This window comes from Lepisma saccharinum, chromosome 15 (genome assembly GCF_977018435.1).
Source record: "Lepisma saccharinum chromosome 15, izLepSacc3.1, whole genome shotgun sequence".
In the NCBI taxonomy this organism is placed as follows: Eukaryota; Metazoa; Arthropoda; class Insecta; order Zygentoma; family Lepismatidae; genus Lepisma; species Lepisma saccharinum.
Genome location: NC_139243.1, coordinates 14,390,482 through 14,411,155, shown reverse-complemented (window position 1 = coordinate 14,411,155; position 20,674 = coordinate 14,390,482). Strand labels below are relative to the sequence as shown.

General features: G+C 32.7%; 1 protein-coding gene across 1 annotated transcript in view; it reads left to right on the top strand.

The window, feature by feature from the left end:
- LOC145999123 (uncharacterized) overlaps positions 1-20,674 on the top strand; it is a 100,648-nt gene that overhangs the window by 6,787 nt on the left and 73,187 nt on the right. Inside the window, exon 2 of the mRNA XM_083136059.1 lies at positions 20,333-20,493. Within this exon, the coding sequence (XP_082992185.1) occupies positions 20,470-20,493 (24 nt within the window). The 5' untranslated portion in view covers positions 20,333-20,469. The remainder of the gene's footprint in view (positions 1-20,332; positions 20,494-20,674) is intronic.

The window sequence follows — 20,674 nt, the reverse complement described above, 5'->3', positions numbered from 1 at the left end:
ACGGAGATGCCGACATTTGCGGCCTGTAATGCCCGCTTATTTTTATGGACTAATCCAGACATTTATATAAATATTGCAAAACGAGCACTAACCTGTGTTATAACACGCCAAAGTTCTTCTGTAATTCATCACACAAATAAATACGCTTTAGAAATGATGTTAAGAGCCACAGATAATAAAACATTTTAATCATAGTTTTGACCAGTAACGTCCTGCTTAAGTTTATATGCTTGAAAAAGTTTTGTATCGATGGGGATCGTTTGGAGGTTTCGAATGTGCAACACTGTATCAAGATTACGCTGCAGACGAAACCGCCAAAAGTCAGTGGTTTTCGTGAGCTTCCTTGCAATCCGAAATTTCCGAGCTCGAGTTTTTGTTCCTTCACGACTAGATTAAGACAGAGCTGTGAATATAGTGGTGAGCAGATGTATACCAAGAGCATGTTAATTTCGTACTGTGCGCAAGAGTGTTATTCTCGGTTACTTGTCGTTACTTGTGTTATTGCAGTGTGTGTGTGTGTTGTGTCAGTGAGACGATTGGAATGCCAGCTCAAGTTTCACTTTAGAACAAAGAATTTTTATGTATGACACTTACGTGAAAACAGACTCGTGTCGGGAAGTGTGTAGGCAATTTGTACATAAATTCCCAAGCGTTTCACCTCCACATAGAGATACGGTTAGACATCTTGTCCTTAAATTACAATAAACTGGATCGTTAAATTTTAAAACACCTAAGCAAAAACGAGTGATTCTAACTGAAGCAAAACTCGATGAAATTGGTGCAGCGTTAGAACGTTCTCCAAACAAACCTCTACGCCGTGTTTCACAGGAGATGGGCGTGTCAAAATCATCAGCACATACAGCCACTAAGGTACAAAAATTAAAACCATACTCTTATAACAAAGGTTAGTGCTCGTTTTGCAATATTTATATAAATGTCTGCATATGTCCATAAAAATAAGCGGGCATTACAGGCTGCAAATGTCGGCATCTCCGTCAGCGCCGCCCGCCACGCTTCTCCCGATCTCTCGGCCAAAGATCGAAATGAACGCACGGTATAACTGCATTACAAGATGTAAGCAATGTTCTCGATATTCAATAATAACATCACTTCTTAAAATATAATGCTTAGTGTTGGTATACTGCTTAATTTAAAGCAGGTGCATCATTTGGGACAAAAATATATCGAATCCGCATTTCTAACTTGTCACAGGAAATTTTTAAATTTGCACTGAATATAAAATCCAAGTAATTATTGTTATGGATGTTACTAAAATAACAAACCCAGCAAAATGGGGTTCTTTGAAAGAGGAACCCTGTTATGTTATCTCATCTGACTGCCATATGGGAGACCTGGGTTTGATTCTCAGGGTGGGTGATCTAAGGCCGGAATTGTTCCAGTCATGTCCCTGCATAAAGTGACTCTGGGGCTCACCCAGCCTCAAATCAGTGTATACCAGAGGGCAACCCTGGGGGTTAAAGGCAGTCAGAGCATGGTGCTGATCACATCACCTCCAAAAAATTGCCAAGGTGGAGAATATGTGCTGAGACTTGGGTTTCTTAATCTATGAAAATGTAACCTAAAATATTAGCATAATTTAAAGCTCTCGGAAGACATGTTAGATTGGTTTGTCATCCACCATCTTTGAACATGGAGACATTTTTTTCTCAAATACAATATGACACCATTCCTTCAAGTTATCTTGCAACTCTATAAATTACAACTCAAAAGCTTTACATTTATGGCAAAATGTTTGTTTGCGATTGTACAACCACTCCTCTCCTAAACTATGAAATATATTTTTAAAATTTTACAGTTAAATTGCACACCAACAAATTCTCTACAATGACAGTTTAATTCCTTATACTCCGAAAATGCATTCCAGACAGTTTTGGAAGGGGGGGGAAATAAAAGAGGATGGCATAGAGCACGCAACATGAGGAAAATCAGTTTTCATTCACCATCTTGAAACACATTGTCCGATATCACTCACGTGTAATATCACTGCAGTCTTATCAAGTTTTTTAGCTGCATGAACATGTTGTTATGATTACTAAATAGATTCCTTGTCCTCCTTTGCTCATCCTAAATGGTGCATTATATTTTGATAATTGTATTGTCAAAGTATAGTGCAAATAATTTCATAAAGTTCCTGTAAGTTTAAGTTCCGGTTTAATTACACCACAATTAACTTTATTTCATGTTCACAACATTTCAATAAAATGTACTCAGTTCTCCCTTGTAATGTTTTATACATGCAAGAATTTATTGTAGCAGTTGCTCGTCACAGGTGAAACTCTTTTCCTCACATACAGAAGTGACTGATAACTAAAGTGCTACCACATTTCAAAATTATAAACTTTGTTCAAGTATACTTCATCAATCAATTCAAACGTTTTATCAAAAAAAAAATTGTACACTTTTTCTTTTTTTGTTTCTTGGATGTATGTATGTATGTAGAGCCCAGCACATATATTTCTGCCGTGCGATGTGCAACACAACTCAAGGAGCAGTGTTGCTAATAGAGCAGATAGAAAAATCGCTGGAGTGCGGCGATGCACAGCTGTTACGTACAACAAGAAAATTAGAGAATTTAGGTGTATCTAACGTTGAGTTTTAAACGTCATGCATTATACCAGGACTAGGATTATTAATATGTACTAACAAGTGGCTTTGTATGTAGTTACATACATCTGGACTAAAATTTTGCAAAATATGGACTAACACATACATAAAATTACCAAAAATGCTGCAAAGAAAACGTCTTCATAGTGATTCCTTTTTTGAGTGATTTCAAACAAAATAAACACTTTATTATTTTCCATTGCATTAATGCACTGGTGGCGTTCTAACTGTTCACTCCCAAAACCAGTCTACACTGGTACAGAACTGCAACGACAGATAATACACACGACCGACACTACCACTGCTTTGAGAACTAATCAGGATATCCGCTGTATGGGGGGCTTAATTAATAAGATGCCAATAACTATTTCTTGTATAATAATTTCTAGCCTTGCTCTATGTGGAATACCATTTTTGGCTGGATTTTATTCTAAGGATTTAATTTTGGAAATATTAAGTATATCTTCTTTTAATTTAGTAATATTTATTTTATTATGAATTTCTACTGGTATAACTATAGCTTATAGTTTTCGGTTGAATTATTATTTAGTTGGTAAATCTTATAGAGGTGCCCCATTTCAATTTTTTTCTGATGATGGAGGCTGGGGGATATTTAAGGGTATATTAGGATTATTATTATTATCCATTGTAGGTGGTTCTGGTTTAATATGATTAGTTTTTCCCTCAGTTTTTGTTATTATTATTCCGTTTAACCTTAAAATAGGAGCAATTATTTGTATCTTATTAGGGGGATGAATTGGATATAAGATTACGTCTTTCTTATTCGAAGTTTATCCATTTTTTAATAATAAAATAATATATTATTTATTAGGAGAAATATGATTTTTACCATACTTATCTTTCGGGCGGTTTAATTAATAGTTCATTTACTACTGGGGGGTTATATATTAGGGCTATCGACTACAGATGAAGTGAGCTCATAGGTGGACAGAGGGCATATAAATATATAAGGAGTGGTTCTTTAAGTATTCAATTAATACATTCTAATTATTTTAATATTTATTTTATATTTTCATTTTTAATAGTAATTTTATTAATAATTTATGTGTGTTTATGTAGCTTATGATAAAGCATAATATTGAAGTTATTAGGAAGGATAAATTAGTTCTGTAAACATTTCTTGGATTTATTTAGAATCCAACTTTATCATCAAAAGATAATGTAATATTATACTAAAGAAATTGCATGAAGAAATATTATAAGAGTATTAATGGAATTTCACCACTAAAGATGGAAGTTAGCAGCCTCCCCCTTAATATTATACCCCTTAACCGAGGAATTAAATCCTAATTTTATTATTAACATTAATATGCCGCCTTCCTTTGGCTTCAGTTAAGTAAGCAAGGGTAATATATACCAATTTATTCAGGTCGAAGCTGATTCCTTTTGCTTCTTGCTTAATAAAGTAAATTGAATTACTCAATACTTTTTGAATGCAACTCAAATGTTATTATTAACTATTACTCTAGCATGCTCATTCTAGTGATCCTTGGGTTCATGATATAGCCCTAAAAGTAAGATTAATAGAAATAATAATTAACACATAATCAATATATTAGTTTTGAATTACAGTAGAGCGTCGATTATCCGAACATCGGTCAACCGAACGACCGCTTAACCGAACTGTGTATTCGCTCACTTTCAGATATCTGTAATGAAAAAAGTACGTGACTTAGCTGCTCTTAAGCGTGTAGGCTTGCTTAGACAGACCAAAATAAAGGATTTTTTTAAACGTTAATTTTGTGTACTGTGTGTATTGTTCATGCAAAATGCGTATGTAATATGTATATATTTTTGTTTAATAAACTGTACCACATACTATATATTCCTACTAAAGTTGCCTTTGTACGTTACTTTGTAATACATACTTAAAGAGATGCCTGTTTTTATGAATAAATTTACTGTACAGTACTTCTTTTTGGCAAATAAACATGTACAGTTCGATTATCCGAACAAACCAGTTTTCCGAACACCCATGTCCCCCAATTACTTCGGATAATCGACGCTCTACTGTAGTACTAATAACTGTTATCTGTAGAAGTAATACAATTTCTACATCAAAAATGAGAAAAATTACTGCAATTAGGAAGAATTTTATAGAAAATGGAATTCATGCTGAGGATTTTGGGTCAAACCCACACTCAAATGGTGATCTTTTTTCTCGGTCTGTAATTGTTTTTTTTTTATAGTAATGTGGATAATATTATCACAATTGAGGTGATTATTATAATAATTAATGAGCTACTTATAATTATATTAATTATTTACTTTATTTTATTATAATCTTTTAATATGAAGTTAAGTGTACTTTAAATATACTAAGTAAATGTTATCTACCTCATCAATAAATTGAAATAAAGGAATAATCATACTACGTCTACGAAGTGTCAATATCATGCTGCTGCTTCAAATCCAAAGTGATGTGTTTGTGAAAAGTAACATAAGATATGTCAGGCTAAACATACTCCTAGGAATGTTGATCCAATAATAACATGTAGTCCATGAAATCCTGTTGCCATAAAGAATGTAGATCCATATACTGCATCAGCAATAGTAAATGGAGATTCATAATACTCATATGCCTGAAGAATAGTAAAATATATTCCTAATATTAATGTTAATATAAGTGCTTGAGTTGTGTGTGAATGTTTTTTTTCTAATAATCTATGGTGGGCTCATGTTACTGTTACTCCTGAGGCTAATAGAATTGCTGTATTTAATAAAGGTACTTGTATTGGATTAAATGGGGTAATTCCCCTTGGTGGTCATAATATTCCTAATTCAATTGTTGGGGATAAACTTCTATGAAAAAATGCTCAAAAGAATGACACGAAAAATAATACTTCTGAAATAATAAATAGAATTATACCCCATCGTAGTCCTATTATAACTTGATTTGTATGTAATCCTTGATATGTTCCTTCTCGTGAAATGTCTCGTCATCATTGAATTATTGTAAGGAGTATAGTTGTTACTCCTATTAATAATAACATTATATTTTGTTGGTGAAATCATCTAATTATCCCTGTTGTTAATATTATTGCTCTAATAGCTCCTGTTGCTGGTCATGGTCTCTGGTCTACTAGATGATATGGGTGGTTTTGATTTGTTGACATTAGTTAATTAGTATAATTTGTGCTAAAATTAATATTGAAAGTCCAATAATTTCTAATATTGTTCCTGTATTTCCAATTATTGATATTATTAGGTGTCCAACTATTATATTTGCTGCTAATCGCACTGATAAAGTTATTGGACGAATTAAATTTCTAATTATTTCAATACCTACTATAATTGGTATTAATAGTGCTGGTACACCTTCCGGCACGAGGTGTGCTAATATATGTTTTGTATTATTAATTCACCCAAATAGTATAAATGATAATCATATTGGTAAGGCTAAGGTTAGGGTAAAAACTAAGTGCTTTATCTAGTAAATACATAGGGGAGTAATCCTATTGAGTTATTAAATAAAATTATTGAAAATATACTAATAAATATTAGAGTTCTTCCTTGATGATTAATTATTCCTAAAAATGTTTTGAACTCTTCATGTAATTTTACTATTATTATATTATATAACATAGAGGTCCGTGACTGTATTAATGAAAATGGAGTTGGGATTATTAATTATCCCAGGAATGTTCTTATTCAATTTAGTGATAAATTTATAATTGATGATGTTGGGTCAAATGATGAGAATAGTCTTGTTATCATTTTCAGTATTTAATTTTTGGTTTATTTTCTATTTTAAAATTGTTATTATTTAATAATTTATTATAATTATAGTAGTTAATGATTATAAATAGAAAATAAATTAATATAAATGTTGTAAATAGAATAACTCAGTTTAATGGGTATATTTGTAGAATAAAAAAGTATCCATAAAGATAATTTAGGTTTGACACTCCTATGTTATGTATTAACTAACTCTTTTCATTAGAAGTAGTTGTTATATTACTATTTTGTGGTTTAAGAGACCATTTCTTACTTTTCAGTCATCTAATGATTCTTGTATAATTTTTATTAGTCAATTAATAAAATATTTGTGAGTTGTAGTTTCAATAATAATTGGTATAAATCTATGATTAGATCCACAAATTTCTGAGCATTATCCAAAAAATAGACCAATTCGATTAATACTTACCCCTGCCTGGTTAAGCCGCCCTGGAGTGGCATCTATTTTAATTCCTATTGATGGCATGGGTCATGAGTGTAATACATCTGCAGATGTAGTTAGTACTCGGATATCTATATTAATTGGTAATACTGTTCGGTTATCCACAGCTAATAATCGAAATGAGTCTATTGTTATTTCATTTGTTGGGGTTATATATGAGTCGAATTCTGCTTTTATAAAATCGGAGTATTCATAACTTCAGTATCATTGATGTCCAATAGTTTTTAGGGTTAATGAAGGTTGATTAATTTCATCTAATAAATATAATAAATGTAATGAGGGTAGTGCAATAAAAACTAGTGTAATTGCTGGCATAATTGTTCATATTGTTTCTAGCACTTGTCCTTCTAAAAGTATTCGATTTGTTAATTTATTATTAAATAATGATGTTATTAGATATCCTACTAATACTGTAATTATAATTAAAATTAATATTGTGTGGTCATGGAAGAATATTATTTGTTCTATTAGTGGAGAAGATCTATCTTGTAGTCCTATTTGATTTCAGGTTGCCACTTTTAAGTAAGGGTAATTCTTATATTTGAAGCTTAAATTCAATGCACTTCTCTGCCACCTTAAAAATTAGTTGTTAATAAGTTCTGAATATGTATGCTCGGAAGGAGGTGATATTTGGTATCATTCAATCGATGATGCTTGTTGTAGATTAAATAATGTTGGTCGAGCACTTGTTATACCCTCCCAGGTAATAAAAATTATAATAATTACTGCTGTAAATGATAAGATTGATCCTAATCTTGATACAATATTTCATATTGTATATGCATCTGGATAATCCGAGTATCGTCGTGGTATTCCTCTTAACCCTAGAAAATGTTGTGGAAAAAATGTTAAGTTGACTCCAATAAATATGGAAATAAATTGAATTTTTAATCAATCTGGGTTTATTATTACTCCTGTAAATAGTGGAAACCAATGTACTAGTCCTGCTATAATAGCAAATACTGCTCCTATAGATAACACATAATGAAAATGTGCTACAACATAGTATGTATCGTGTAATACAATGTCTAATGATGAATTTGCTAGTACTACCCCTGTCAATCCTCCTATTGTAAATAAGAAAATAAATCCTAATGCTCATAATATTGATGGGGAGTAGTTAATTTGTGTTCCGTGGAGTGTGGCAATTCATCTAAATACCGTGCGTCCATTTCGATCTGCAGCCGAGAGATCGGGAGAAACGTGGCGGGCGGCGCTGACAGAGGTGCCGACATTTGCGGCCTTTAATGCCCGCATATTTTTATGGACATATGCAGACATTTATATAAATATTGCAAAACTAGCACTAACCTGTGTTATAAGAGTTGTTCAAAGTGATGTCCACCTACACGCCTGGGAATTTCTGTACAAATTGCCTACACACGTCTCGACACGAGTCTGTTTTCACGTAAGTGTCATACATAAAAATTCTTTCTTCTAACGTGAAACTTGCGGCTGACATTCCAATTGTCTGACTGACACAACACACATACACACTGCAATAACACAAACAAGTAACGGCAAGTAACCAAGAATAACACTTTTACGCACAGTACGAAATTAACACGCTCTTGGTTTACATCTGCATGCCACTATATTCACAGCTCTGTAGTCGCGAAGGAACAAAAAACTTGAGCTAGGAGATTTCGGATTGCAAGGAAGCTCACGAACACCATTAGCTTTTAACGGTTCGTCTGCAGCGTAATCTTGATACAGTGTTGCACATTCGAAACCTCCAAACGATCCCCATCGACACAAAACTCTTTCAAGGATATAAACTTAAGCAGGACGTTACTGGTCAAAACTATGATTAAAATGTTTTACAGAGTATTATCTGTGGCTCTTAATATAATTTCTAAAGCGTATTTATTTGTGTATATAAGGGTGGAACTCGGAAGAATTACAGAAGAACTTTTGCATGTTATAACACAGGTTAGTGCTCGTTTTGCAAGATGTCCACAAAAATAAGCGGGCATTACAGGCCTCAAATGTCGGCATCTCCGTCAGCGCCGCCCGCCACGTTTCTCCCGATCTCTCGGCTGCAGATCGAAATGGATGCACTGTACTTAAATTCCTGTTGGTACGGCAATAATTATTGTAGCTGCAGTAAAGTATGCTCGTGTATCAACATCTATTCCTACAGTAAGTATATGATGTGCCCATACAATAAATCCTAGAAATCCAATTGCTATTATTGCATAAATTATTCCAAGGACTCCAAATGTTTCTTTTTTACCTCTTTCTTGAGTTACAATGTGTGAAATTATTCCAAATCCTGGTAAAATTAGAATATATACTTCTGGATGTCCAAAGAATCAGAATAGGTGTTGATATAAGATAGGATCTCCAACACCAGATGGGTCAGAAAATGAGGTGTTTAAATTTCGATCTGTTAATAATATGGTGATTGCTCCTGCTAGAACTGGTAGTGATAATAACAGGAGAACTGCAGTAATTACTACTGATCATACAAATAATGGCACTCGTTCTATAGATATTCCTATAGTTCGTATATTAATTACTGTTGTAATAAAATTTACTGCCCCTAGAATAGATAAGACTCCTGCTAAATGTAATGAAAAAATTGATAAATCTACAGAGGCCCCGTCATATGCAATTCCTGCAGATAGGGGAGGATACACTGTTCAACCAGTTCCTGCACCACTTTCTACAATTCTTCCTGATAATAGTAAAGTTAATGATGGTGGTAGTAACCAAAATCTTATATTATTTAATCGTGGGAATGCTATGTCGGGTTCACCAATTATTAGAGGTACTAATCAATTTCCAAATCCTCCAATTATAATAGGTATTACTATAAAAAAAATTATAATAAATGCATGTGCAGTTACAATTACATTGTAGATTTGATCATCTCCAATCAAACTTCCTGGCTGACCTAATTCTATACGGATTAAGATACTTAATGATGTTCCAACTATTCCTGATCATACCCCGAAAATTAAATATATTGTACCAATATCTTTATGGTTAGTAGAAAATAATCATCGTTGCAAGAATGAGATGACTGAAATCATAGGTGATAAACTGTAAATTTATTTATGAGTTTTAACCTCTCTCATTAATTTTGGCTTTATAGTTAAGAATATAATTTTGAACTGCAATTTCAAGGTGATACATTGTATGTATTAAGGCCTAAAAGAATGCCTTTTAATTATGACTTTGAAGGTCATTAGTTTAAAATTAACTTAAGACCTTATAAAGATATATAAATAGGTTGAATCATAGGTATTCCACAAATTGATATAAAAATTGTAATTACTGATAATACTTGTTCTTTTAAATTTAATGGTTTGTTATTAATAATATTTCATATATTAGTTTTATAATTTATTAAAATTGATGTGAGGGAGGTTCGTAAGTAATAGTATAGGGTTAATAATGATATACTAATTAGGACTATAATTATGATTAATTGCTTAAAGTTGGTTATTTGGATAATAACTATTCATTTTGGTAAAAACCTAGTAGTGGTGGGAGACCTCCGAGAGATAGTATTGATAGAATAAGGACATTTTTTTTAATAGGGGCAATTTCTAATATAAACAGTTGATGGACGTAGTATGTCTTGTTTATTGAAAATAGCATAATGGCGGAGGTGGTTATAAAAATGTATAGCAGTAAATATATTAACCAAGTATTATCTTCTGATGTTATTCTTAGAATAATTCATGATATGTGGTTAATTGATGAAAAGGCTATAATTTTTCATAATGAGGTTTGATTTAATCCTCCAATTGCTCCAATAATTGCTGATGTTCTAATGGTTACAATTAGAATTATTCTTAAATTGTTGGTTACATATCTAAGTAATGTTGATGGAGCAACTTTTTGAGTAGTTGTTATTATTAGACAGTTAATTCATGTTATTCCTTCTATAACTTCTGGTATTGAAATATGGAATGGAGCTGCTCCTATTTTTATTAATAAAGCTATGGTTAGAAGCTGGGTGTGTATATTTAAATTTTCTGAATTAATTATAATTAATGCTGCAGTCAAAATTATTGATGATGCTAGCGCTTGAATTAAGAAGTACTTAAGTGATGCTTCTGTATTTCGTTGATTATTTAGTGTAGAAATTAATGGAATAAAAGATATTAAATTAATTTCTAAGCCTATTCAGGCTCCATATCATGAGGTAGAAGAAATAGAAAGTAGGGTTCCTATTGTGAGGGTCAATAGGAATATTATTTTTTGGGGGGGTTGTGAGCATTAAAAAGAGAAGGGTTAATTATAAACCTTCATATGTGGGGTATGAACCCTCTAGCTTAATTAGCTTACCTTTTTATTATATTTATTATATTTTGGTGTATGATGCACTATGGGGTTTGATACCATTGGAGAAAGTTTAATTCTTTCAATTATAAAAAAATAATTTTATTACATATAATAAGAACATGTTAAATTTCATGTATACTTTACCCTATCATGGTAATCCTTTTTCAGACATCTTATTTATAAATAAATTATAATAGTTGTAGGGAGGGGAGGGATCCCCAAAGGCTAAGGGAAGGAACCCTAACAGAAAACCGGCCAACGGCTCTAGAGATGGAAAAGACTGTAGAGTCCCAACATCCTAAGAGGCGGAAGAGCTACAACCCCACTGCCTTGTGGTAAGGGTTTTGACCCGAAGGCTATGGGAGCAAACCCAGAAAGAAAACCAAGCAAGGGCAGAGGCTTAAAGGGAGCACTCCTCCCACTGCCCTAGCTTCATCGTAGGGCTAATAACCCACATGAAGTGAAATAATACATATTCAGAGAAACACAGGAATAGAAGCCGAACAGAGTAAACAACGACGACAATGCAAGGTAAAACGGACTATGAGATTTGGAACCTGGAACATCACCTCCCTCTCAGGAAAGGAAGTGGAGATTGTAAAGGAAATGGAGAAATACAAATTAGAAATATTAGGAATTAGTGAAGTAAAAAAGAAAGGATCAGGAGAGGTTGACATGGAAAAAGGATATGTTCTCAGGTATTCAGGAGTAGAAAAAAGGAGTAGAGCAAAAGAAGGTGTGGGAATTATTGTTAGCGAAAGACTGAACACTAGAGTAACTGACTGGAAAGCAGTTAACTCTAGGATAATAAGACTGAATTTGGAATTGGAATTAAACCGTAGGATTACCATTATACAAGTATACGCTCCTACAGAGGATAAAGATGAACTAGAAAAAGAACTATATTACAACTCCCTCCAACAAATATTAGATGAGGCTAGAAATGTAACGGAAAACGTTATTATAATGGGAGATTGGAATGCTAGAGTGGGAAATGAAATTAGACGAGGACATGGAAGTTTGGGAAGGTATGGTGCTGAAAAGACCCGAAACAGCAATGGAGATAAAATGTTGGAGTTCTGTATTGATAACGAGCTCCGCATCGGAAACTCCTTCTTCCCGCATAAAAGAATACATCAAATTACCTTTGAAGCAATTAGCAGAGGAGCACAAAGCACAATAGATTACTGCGTATATACAAAAAACACCCATTATGATGTAATGGATGTAAGAGTTTTTCGTAGCGCCGAGCTCAGTACTCAACATAGACTACTAGTAATGACGACCCGATTCAAACCACTACCTGCACCAATTAAGATAAACCTTACTAAACTTAAAATATCAACATTAGAAACCCAAAATAAAAGAAAGGAGTTTCAGAGGAAACTGAAAGAAAAACTTAGAGAAAAAGAACAAAACCATGGACAAGAATGGAATGTGGAAAATAAATGGAAAGTAATGAAAGAAAGCCTCAATGAAGTTGCAACAGAAATATGTGGAATAGTAAAGATAACAAATAAAAAGAAGCAGACAAGATGGTGGAGCGATAATGTGAAAGAAAAAGTTTCAATTAAAAAGAAAGCATGGCTAAAATACTTAAAGACCAAAAGAATGGAGGACAAAGAAGCTTATATACAGGCAAGAGATACAGCAAAACGGATAGTGAGAACAGCGAAGAAGGAAACCTGGGAACAATTTGGAAAGGAAATAGAAGAAAATCATAAAAATAATCCAAGAAAATTTTGGCATGTGCTGAAAAATCTGAAAGGAAAACGAGGAAAGAAAATAAGGAATATCAAAAACAAGAATAACAAGGTGAAAACCAATATGAAGGAAATTTTAGATACGTGGAATGAATATTATGCGGAAACCTTTAGAGAAGAAGAGGAATTGTATGAGGGAAGAAAATGAGAACGTGGAAGCTGAGGAAGAAATCCAACTAAAAGAAGTACAAGAGGCAATTAAATCTTTAAAAACTGGTAAAGCACCCGGTTGGGATAATATACACCCAGAATTTATAAAATATGGAGGAAAGGAAATAGTAAAATGGATATGGGATTTATACAGACTAATATGGGCAACAGAGAAAATACCAAAAGATTGGGAACAGAATGTAATAATTCCTATACATAAAAAAGGAAGTACCCTCGATTGCTCAAACTATAGAGCAATATGCTTAGCGCCAGTGGCCCAGAAACTATATTCACACATTATAGAAAAAAGATTAAGGCAACAAGTGGAAGATAAATTGGAAGAAGAACAAGCAGGTTTCAGGCCTCATCGTCAAACTCAAGATCTAATCTTCTCCCTGAGGAACGCAATAGAAAAGATATTAAGCAGAGGAGGGGAAATATTTACAGCTTTTATTGACTTAAAGTCTGCCTTCGAGAGAATACCAAGAGGACAAATATGGAAGGCCCTTCATCAGTTCCAAGTAACGTCAAAACTGACTAGAATAATTCAAAGTCTATATAAGAACGTTAAAGGAACGGTTAGAATAAATGGACAATCCTCCAAGGAATTTAATATGGGAAAAGGAGTAAAACAAGGTGATGGACTTAGTCCTCTTCTTTTCATATTATTCATGGATCAAATTATAAAGCAATGCAAAACAAGAACAAGAAAATGCAAAATTGGAAATTATAAGATGAAACCGGTATGGGTACAAACATTAGTATACGCTGATGATATTGTTCTCCTAGCAAAAGATAGCAACAGCCTACAAAATGCTGTCCTAGAGTGGGGCCGAGCATTCAAAGAACGAAAGATGGAAATCAATGTTAGCAAGACGAAAGTCATGCACTTCACTAAACAAGAACCAGCAAGGATGCACATTCATTGGAATAATAAGACCTTAGAACAAGTAGAACAGTTTGAATATTTAGGAACCATACTAACTGCGGACGGGAAAATGGACTCTGAAATTAATCACAGAATTCAGAAAGCAAATAATCTGTACTATAATATTAGTAACACCATTATAGGTAAAAAGGAGATTAGTAAAGAAACAAAAATGAAAATATATAAAACAGTCTATCTCCCCACGCTATTATATGGATCAGAAAGCTGGATAATGCAAACTAAATTGGAGAGCAGACTTACTGCTACAGAAATGAAATTCTTAAGAAAAACTGTAGGAAAGACAAGGAGAGATATGATACGAAACACAACAATAAGAAGAGAATGCCTGAATCAGGAACCACTGATTGAAATCATCGAGAAGAGGGAATTAGGCTGGCTGGGACATCTAATTAGGATGGAGGAAGAGCGTAAACCGAAACAAATATTTGAGGCCCGACCAGAAGGAAAGAGAGGAAGGGGACGACCCAGGTTGAACTGGAACCAGTACATTTATGGACTGGCACAGAAGAGAGGGAAGACACCGGACGAAGTGAAAAGACTGGCACAGGATAGAACTTCTTTCAAGAAGTGGCTGAAAGGACCCGACGCCTAAGTGGGCATAAGGGAAAAGAAGAAGAAGAAGAATTATAATAGTGGGCTAATAATATTATTTATCGGACTTTTATTTTTATGATTAATAAGTAGAACCTATTTATTAAATAATATAAAATACTTCAGTATTGTTTTTAATTTTATTTAATTTTTTTTAAGTGTTTGTAGTCTAACTTAAAGTAATTGACTTATTTAATATGTCATTTTAATACTTATCGAATCTAGAGAAAAAAAAGAAGTTAATATATCTATGTAGAACACAATTTTGAGGGGAAAAAAATTGTGTTCTATATTGTATGGGAAAGTGAGTATAATTAAAAATGGGGGGAAATTTTCGTGAGATAATTCCTAATTATAGTTTAATTTAATATAATACATATTATATAATAACAAGAACCTCTCTTTATATTTTAAAATTAAAGTTTTATTCTGGCTTAAATCTCCTTAATTAAATTTCACATATGTATTTGTTAAAGAGAGGTAACTTCCGCCAATTTTTTATGGGTTGAGACGGCATGTTTGAATTCTACGGTTCGCAGTGTGTGGGTTTGTTTAATTTTAATGTAAATTAGATCACAGGATTTTAAATTTTAATATTTATTTGTCCGGCTAAATTCGTGCCAGCTGCCGCGGTTAGACGTGGGGACATAAGTGGAGAGTTGTTGGCTTAATTGTAGTAATAATTAATTTTTGGTTGTTTATATTTTATTCATTAGGTGAAATTTTTAATATAATTTGTTCTTTATTTTTATTAATTCTATAAAGGTGGTATATTAAACTAGGATTAGATACCCTATTATTATCATTGTAAATTTAGTCTGAGTAGTATTAGTTATGATCTTGAAACTCAAAGAATTTGGCAGTGCTTTATTCTATTTAGAGGAACCTGTTCCGTAATCGATATTCCGCGTTTTACTTGACCTATTATTGTAAATTATCAGTTTGTATACCGCCGTAATTTGAAGATTTAAATATATATATTCTTTTTTTTTTATTGAGATATATTTCAGGTCAAGGTGCAGCTTATTAGTGGGTGGAGATGGGTTACATTATATTGTATTGATTTGTATAATATGTTGAAAGTATATTTGAAATTGGATTTAATTGTAATTTTGTTTTAGAATAGCATTTTGGTTTATTAGCTCTAGGGTATGCACACATTGCCTGTCGCTCTCATTTATATAGGTGACATAAGTCGTAACATAGTAGGCGTACTGGAAGGTGTGCCTGGTTTGATTATTATCAAAATATTTCTATTAGGTAGAATATTCATTTACATTGAGTATTAGTCGTGCGATTCGACATATTTTGATAGAAATTTTATTACTATCTAAATTTTGTTTATAAATTGATTGTGTATGAAAAGGAATTTTATTGGTTTTGGTTATATATTTAGTATATATAAATTAGTTTGTTATAGATTATTAGTACAGTGTTGGGATTTATTAAATATATGAAATACTGATTTTTATTATAGGAGACGTTAATAATCGTACCTTTTGTATCAGGGAGGATTAAATTTTAATTGAATATTCTGTTTTCTCGAAAGGTGAGGAGCTAGTAGGTTAATTTTAAGGTAAAAGTGTTATATTTTTCTGTTAAAATTGTTATTTGTAATAAAATGTTATTCGACTTACCTTATATCTAGTTATTGGGGAATTATATTTAATGTAGTTTTACATTTGAATATTTTTTATATTAATTTATATTATAATAATAATGTTTAGTTATGACTTGGGGGATGTGCTTCTGGTTAATATATTGGTTATAACTTTATGATAAACTATTATATTTGTTGGTTTGGAGATTGCTAATTTTTGTAATTTTGTTATAATTTATTTGGGGTTATTATTAAAAATTTAGTTTAGTTTTACTTGCTTACCTAATTATATATTTTAATTAATTTTATTTGGAAATTATGATTCTATTAGTATATTTATTTAATTAATAAGAGGAATTAGGCAAAATTTATTCTCGCCTGTTTATCAAAAACATCTTTTCATGATTTTATATGAAGTATAACCTGCCCAATGACACTTGTTTAATGGCCACGGTATTTTGACCGTGTGAAGGTAGCATAATCATTAGTCTTTTAATTGGGGGCTAGAATGAATGGTTGGACAAGGAATAGACTGTCTTTAATTAATTAATATATAATTTTACTTTAAAGTGATAAGGCTTTATTTTTTTAAGGGGACGATAAGACCCTATAGATCTTTATATTGTTTTAGTAATGTTTTGATTAGTAATATAATTATATATATTATTAAATAATATTTTGTTCGGGTGATGGGAAGATAATATTTAACTCTTTTTTATTTGATATTCAATAATTTTTGTTATTTGGATCTATTTTTAGTGATTTAAAGAATAAGTTAACTTAGGGATAACAGCATAATCTTTCTTGAGAGATCATATCGACAGGAGGGGTTGCGACCTCGATGTTGGATTAAGATATCATTTGGGGGTAGTATTTCAAATTTGATGGTCTGTTCGACCTTTAATTTCTTACATGATCTGAGTTCAAACCGGCGTGAGCCAGGTTGGTTTCTATCTCTTAATATTTAAGGTGTTTTAGTACGAAAGGACCAAATACTTATATTATATATAATATTATTGATTAATAATAATTACTATTATGGCAGAGAAGTGCATTGAATTTAGGATTAAAAAATGAAGATAGATTTCTTTTTATAGTAGATGATATTAGATTTATTTATTGGAGTTATTTCTTTTATTATTTTGGTTGTATGTATTTTAATTAGAATTGCTTTTTTTACTTTATTTGAGCATAGGGTTTTAGGCTATATCCAAATTCGTAGGGGACCTAATCGGGTTGGAATTTGTGGTATTTTTCAACCTTTTGCTGATGCAGTTAAGCTATTTACTAAGGAGCAAACACTACCTACTTTGAGAAATTATTATCCGTATTATATATCTCCAGTTTTTAGTTTATTTTTATCTTTATTTGTTTGAGTTGTTTTCCCATATCACACTTTATTATTTAATTTTTATTTGGGGCTTTGATGATGGCTCGAGCTCCCCCAATGTTAATGATGTGGGGACACAGCCCCTCAAATAATTTTGCTTAAGAGGATCTATCTAATGTATTACTTTGCTTCTCTTGTAAAGTTTACTCTGAATTGTGCAACATGAACTTAACTTTAAATACACATTTGAAATGTTCTAGACTATCAAATATGGGGGGCTGAGACTTCTAAACCATCAACTTTGGGGGGGGGGGCTATGAATGGACACAGCAAAACACATGACTTAGTTTAGTGAATTCTGAACAATTTGAGGTCGTAAACATGACTTTCAGGCAATATTGATATGTACGATATTTAGTTATCCTCAAAATCTCTTCCTCTAGTCCAAAGAATAAGGGGAAAATAATTTTAAAGTCTTTGAGTTTATTTAACACTGGCTTGCAGTAAAGTACGCAAGGAAAGCTTATGAAATGTCTGTATTGCGAAAGCGTAAATGGCTATGATCAGAGGCATTGTTGCTAAAGCACGGCATGCTGTGTGTTTATTTATTATTGCAAAATTAAATTTAAAAAGTAAAATATTGTAGCAAAAACAAAAAAGTAAAGTATTTGCCTGCGATTTGTGTTAGCATTTATGTAAATAATTAAATAAAACTGTCATTGTAAATTTTAGCTATTTTTATGGGTACGTCAAGACTGAGGTTCTTTGCACGCATCACATGTCCTTTCTTTACAAGTCTGTTGCAGACATTAAAACACACCCATGCCCTTGCCGGGACTCGAACCCGAGACCTCTGGATCAAAGCAAGTTGAGCCGACCACCCAACATGTACGGCTACCGAGGCTGGTATAAAACTGTTATGTTGGCCTCTTAATGTAAATACATAGCCTACTTTTAAATAAAAAATGTTAATTGTTATCTAAAAAACAAATGAACAGACACGTTTTTCATGCTACTTTGCATGAGGAATATAATAGCTGCTTAAAAACTGCTATACAAAGACATAATTTTTATTTTTAAAAAGAGGGAGAGAGTGAGTCATTCATTCATTTATTTCATTGATCAGAGCCCCCCAATAATTTTGACAAGTCAGTGCCCCTGGCAACTAATAACATGCAAACATGTTAAACCTCGACAATTGAACCACAACACTCCTCCCCAAGCAGTATTGTTGCCTCTCTGTGATCAGCGACAGTCAGTTGCCTTTGTTGTACATTTACAAAGGATGCCAGCTTCCACAACAATAACAAGTACATATACTGCCACTAGACGATAAGCTGCGCGTAGGGGCATGCATATTTCGTTTTTGACGAAAAAACAAAATTTGAAAAACACATTGTAGTGTTAATTTTTCATGTTTTTAAAAGGTGTGAGATGCATTTTGTGACCATGTTTTGTCACGAAATAATGCGAAATGAACTGCAAAAAGCGAAATTAACTCTTAAACACGAAATTTAGGGTTTATTCACGAACGCGATACCTTCTGAGGTCTGAATGATCCTGAGAGTTATGCAATTACCGGAAAATTGATTAATTCTGCTCTTAATATTGGAGAAGCAAAAATTGACTCCTTTACACAGAAATAAACTTAATACTCCGATAACAACATAAATGTGCTATTAGAAGTGAAATGTTAATTCTGTGGAATAAGTGTAGTTTTTAAATCAAATTTAGGATTATATTCACAATTTTAAAACCAAAATGTCTTTTTATATACCACTTTTCATCCAATTTTTCACCGCTATAACACCGATATTTTATTTTATTTACCGCTTTTGAACCCGGAATTGACTCAGTTTTTGTACCGAAATGTTGCTTTTTTATTTACCAAAAATATGTACCTCTAGCTGCGCGTCTTTTTTTTTTTTTTTTTTGCTATGAACTTGTCACCCATCAAAGCATGGCAATTTTAACACAGAAAACAATATGCATTGCATTAAGCAGCAAAAATGACAGCCTCCTCTATGCAATTTCTACAGGAACACGAGTTGAAATGCTCATGGAGCCATATAATTTCTTCCTTTTGAACAATTCCAAAATTATGAATTATGAACAATTTGTGAATTTTCCGAGCTTAGCTATGCAATATTGTTGATTTCAACTTTGACAGAACTGAAGGCATTATGGAATTTAACGTTCATTAACAAACACACACTTTCACATACACACATGCAATTAATGCACACAATGTCAGACCAGTCAAATACTTAGTATGAAATAAAAATATGATTCTTTGAATCCAACAAAAATCTCCGTCACTTTAACTGCCTTCCTCCTTCAGGGACAGAAATAGTGCTTCATTATTGCAGTTGGCAACACTAGTTACTAGCTAGCGAATGAGCATGAACTGCGTAAAAGAAGCAACCACTTCGTCATGCTATATTGCCACATTACCGTTCCTGCGGAACAGTGTGAACCGTGAGCTGGAGCGCTATTCAATTGTTTTCAATGATGTTTGCGCGAGTGTGTCCAGGAATGGAATGACAATATGGCAACAATGGCGAAGGTTGGCAAGCAGCATAGAACACGTGGTGTTAAGAGAGAGGGAGACGAAACAAAAATTGGTATGTGTGCAACAGCAAAGATATGTGTGATGCACTCTACAGTGTTATTTCAGGCATGATTTGAGAAAAACATCCTGAAAAAACCACTGTGACGTGTAATGAATATTAAAACCTCAAAGATTTTATTTGCCTACACAGTTTGTAAATACCCATGTCCTAATCCTACTTATGAATTCAATTTTCTCCATCTCAAATTACAGAGGATGACAGTTTGCCAAAGTTTGTGTGCTATTTGTGCATAGACAAGCTAGAGGATTTCCAGGATTTCCACAACATTTGTCATGAATCGGAAGACCTTCTCAAGGAATACCTATCGTCTGCAGAAAAGCGGCGCAAGATGAAGTCAAGTGTTAAGTTAAAGGTAATTTTATATTTGAAGAAATGGTGGCATGTGTAAAAGACAAACTTTATTCGTTCATGCCATGTGTAAAAGACAAACTTTATTTGTTCATGGCATGGGAATAGATGCATTTTTAAAAATTAAAATGTTTACACCTGCTATTACTAAGAATGGAATCATGTATTCTTTGGTGAAAGTGGTT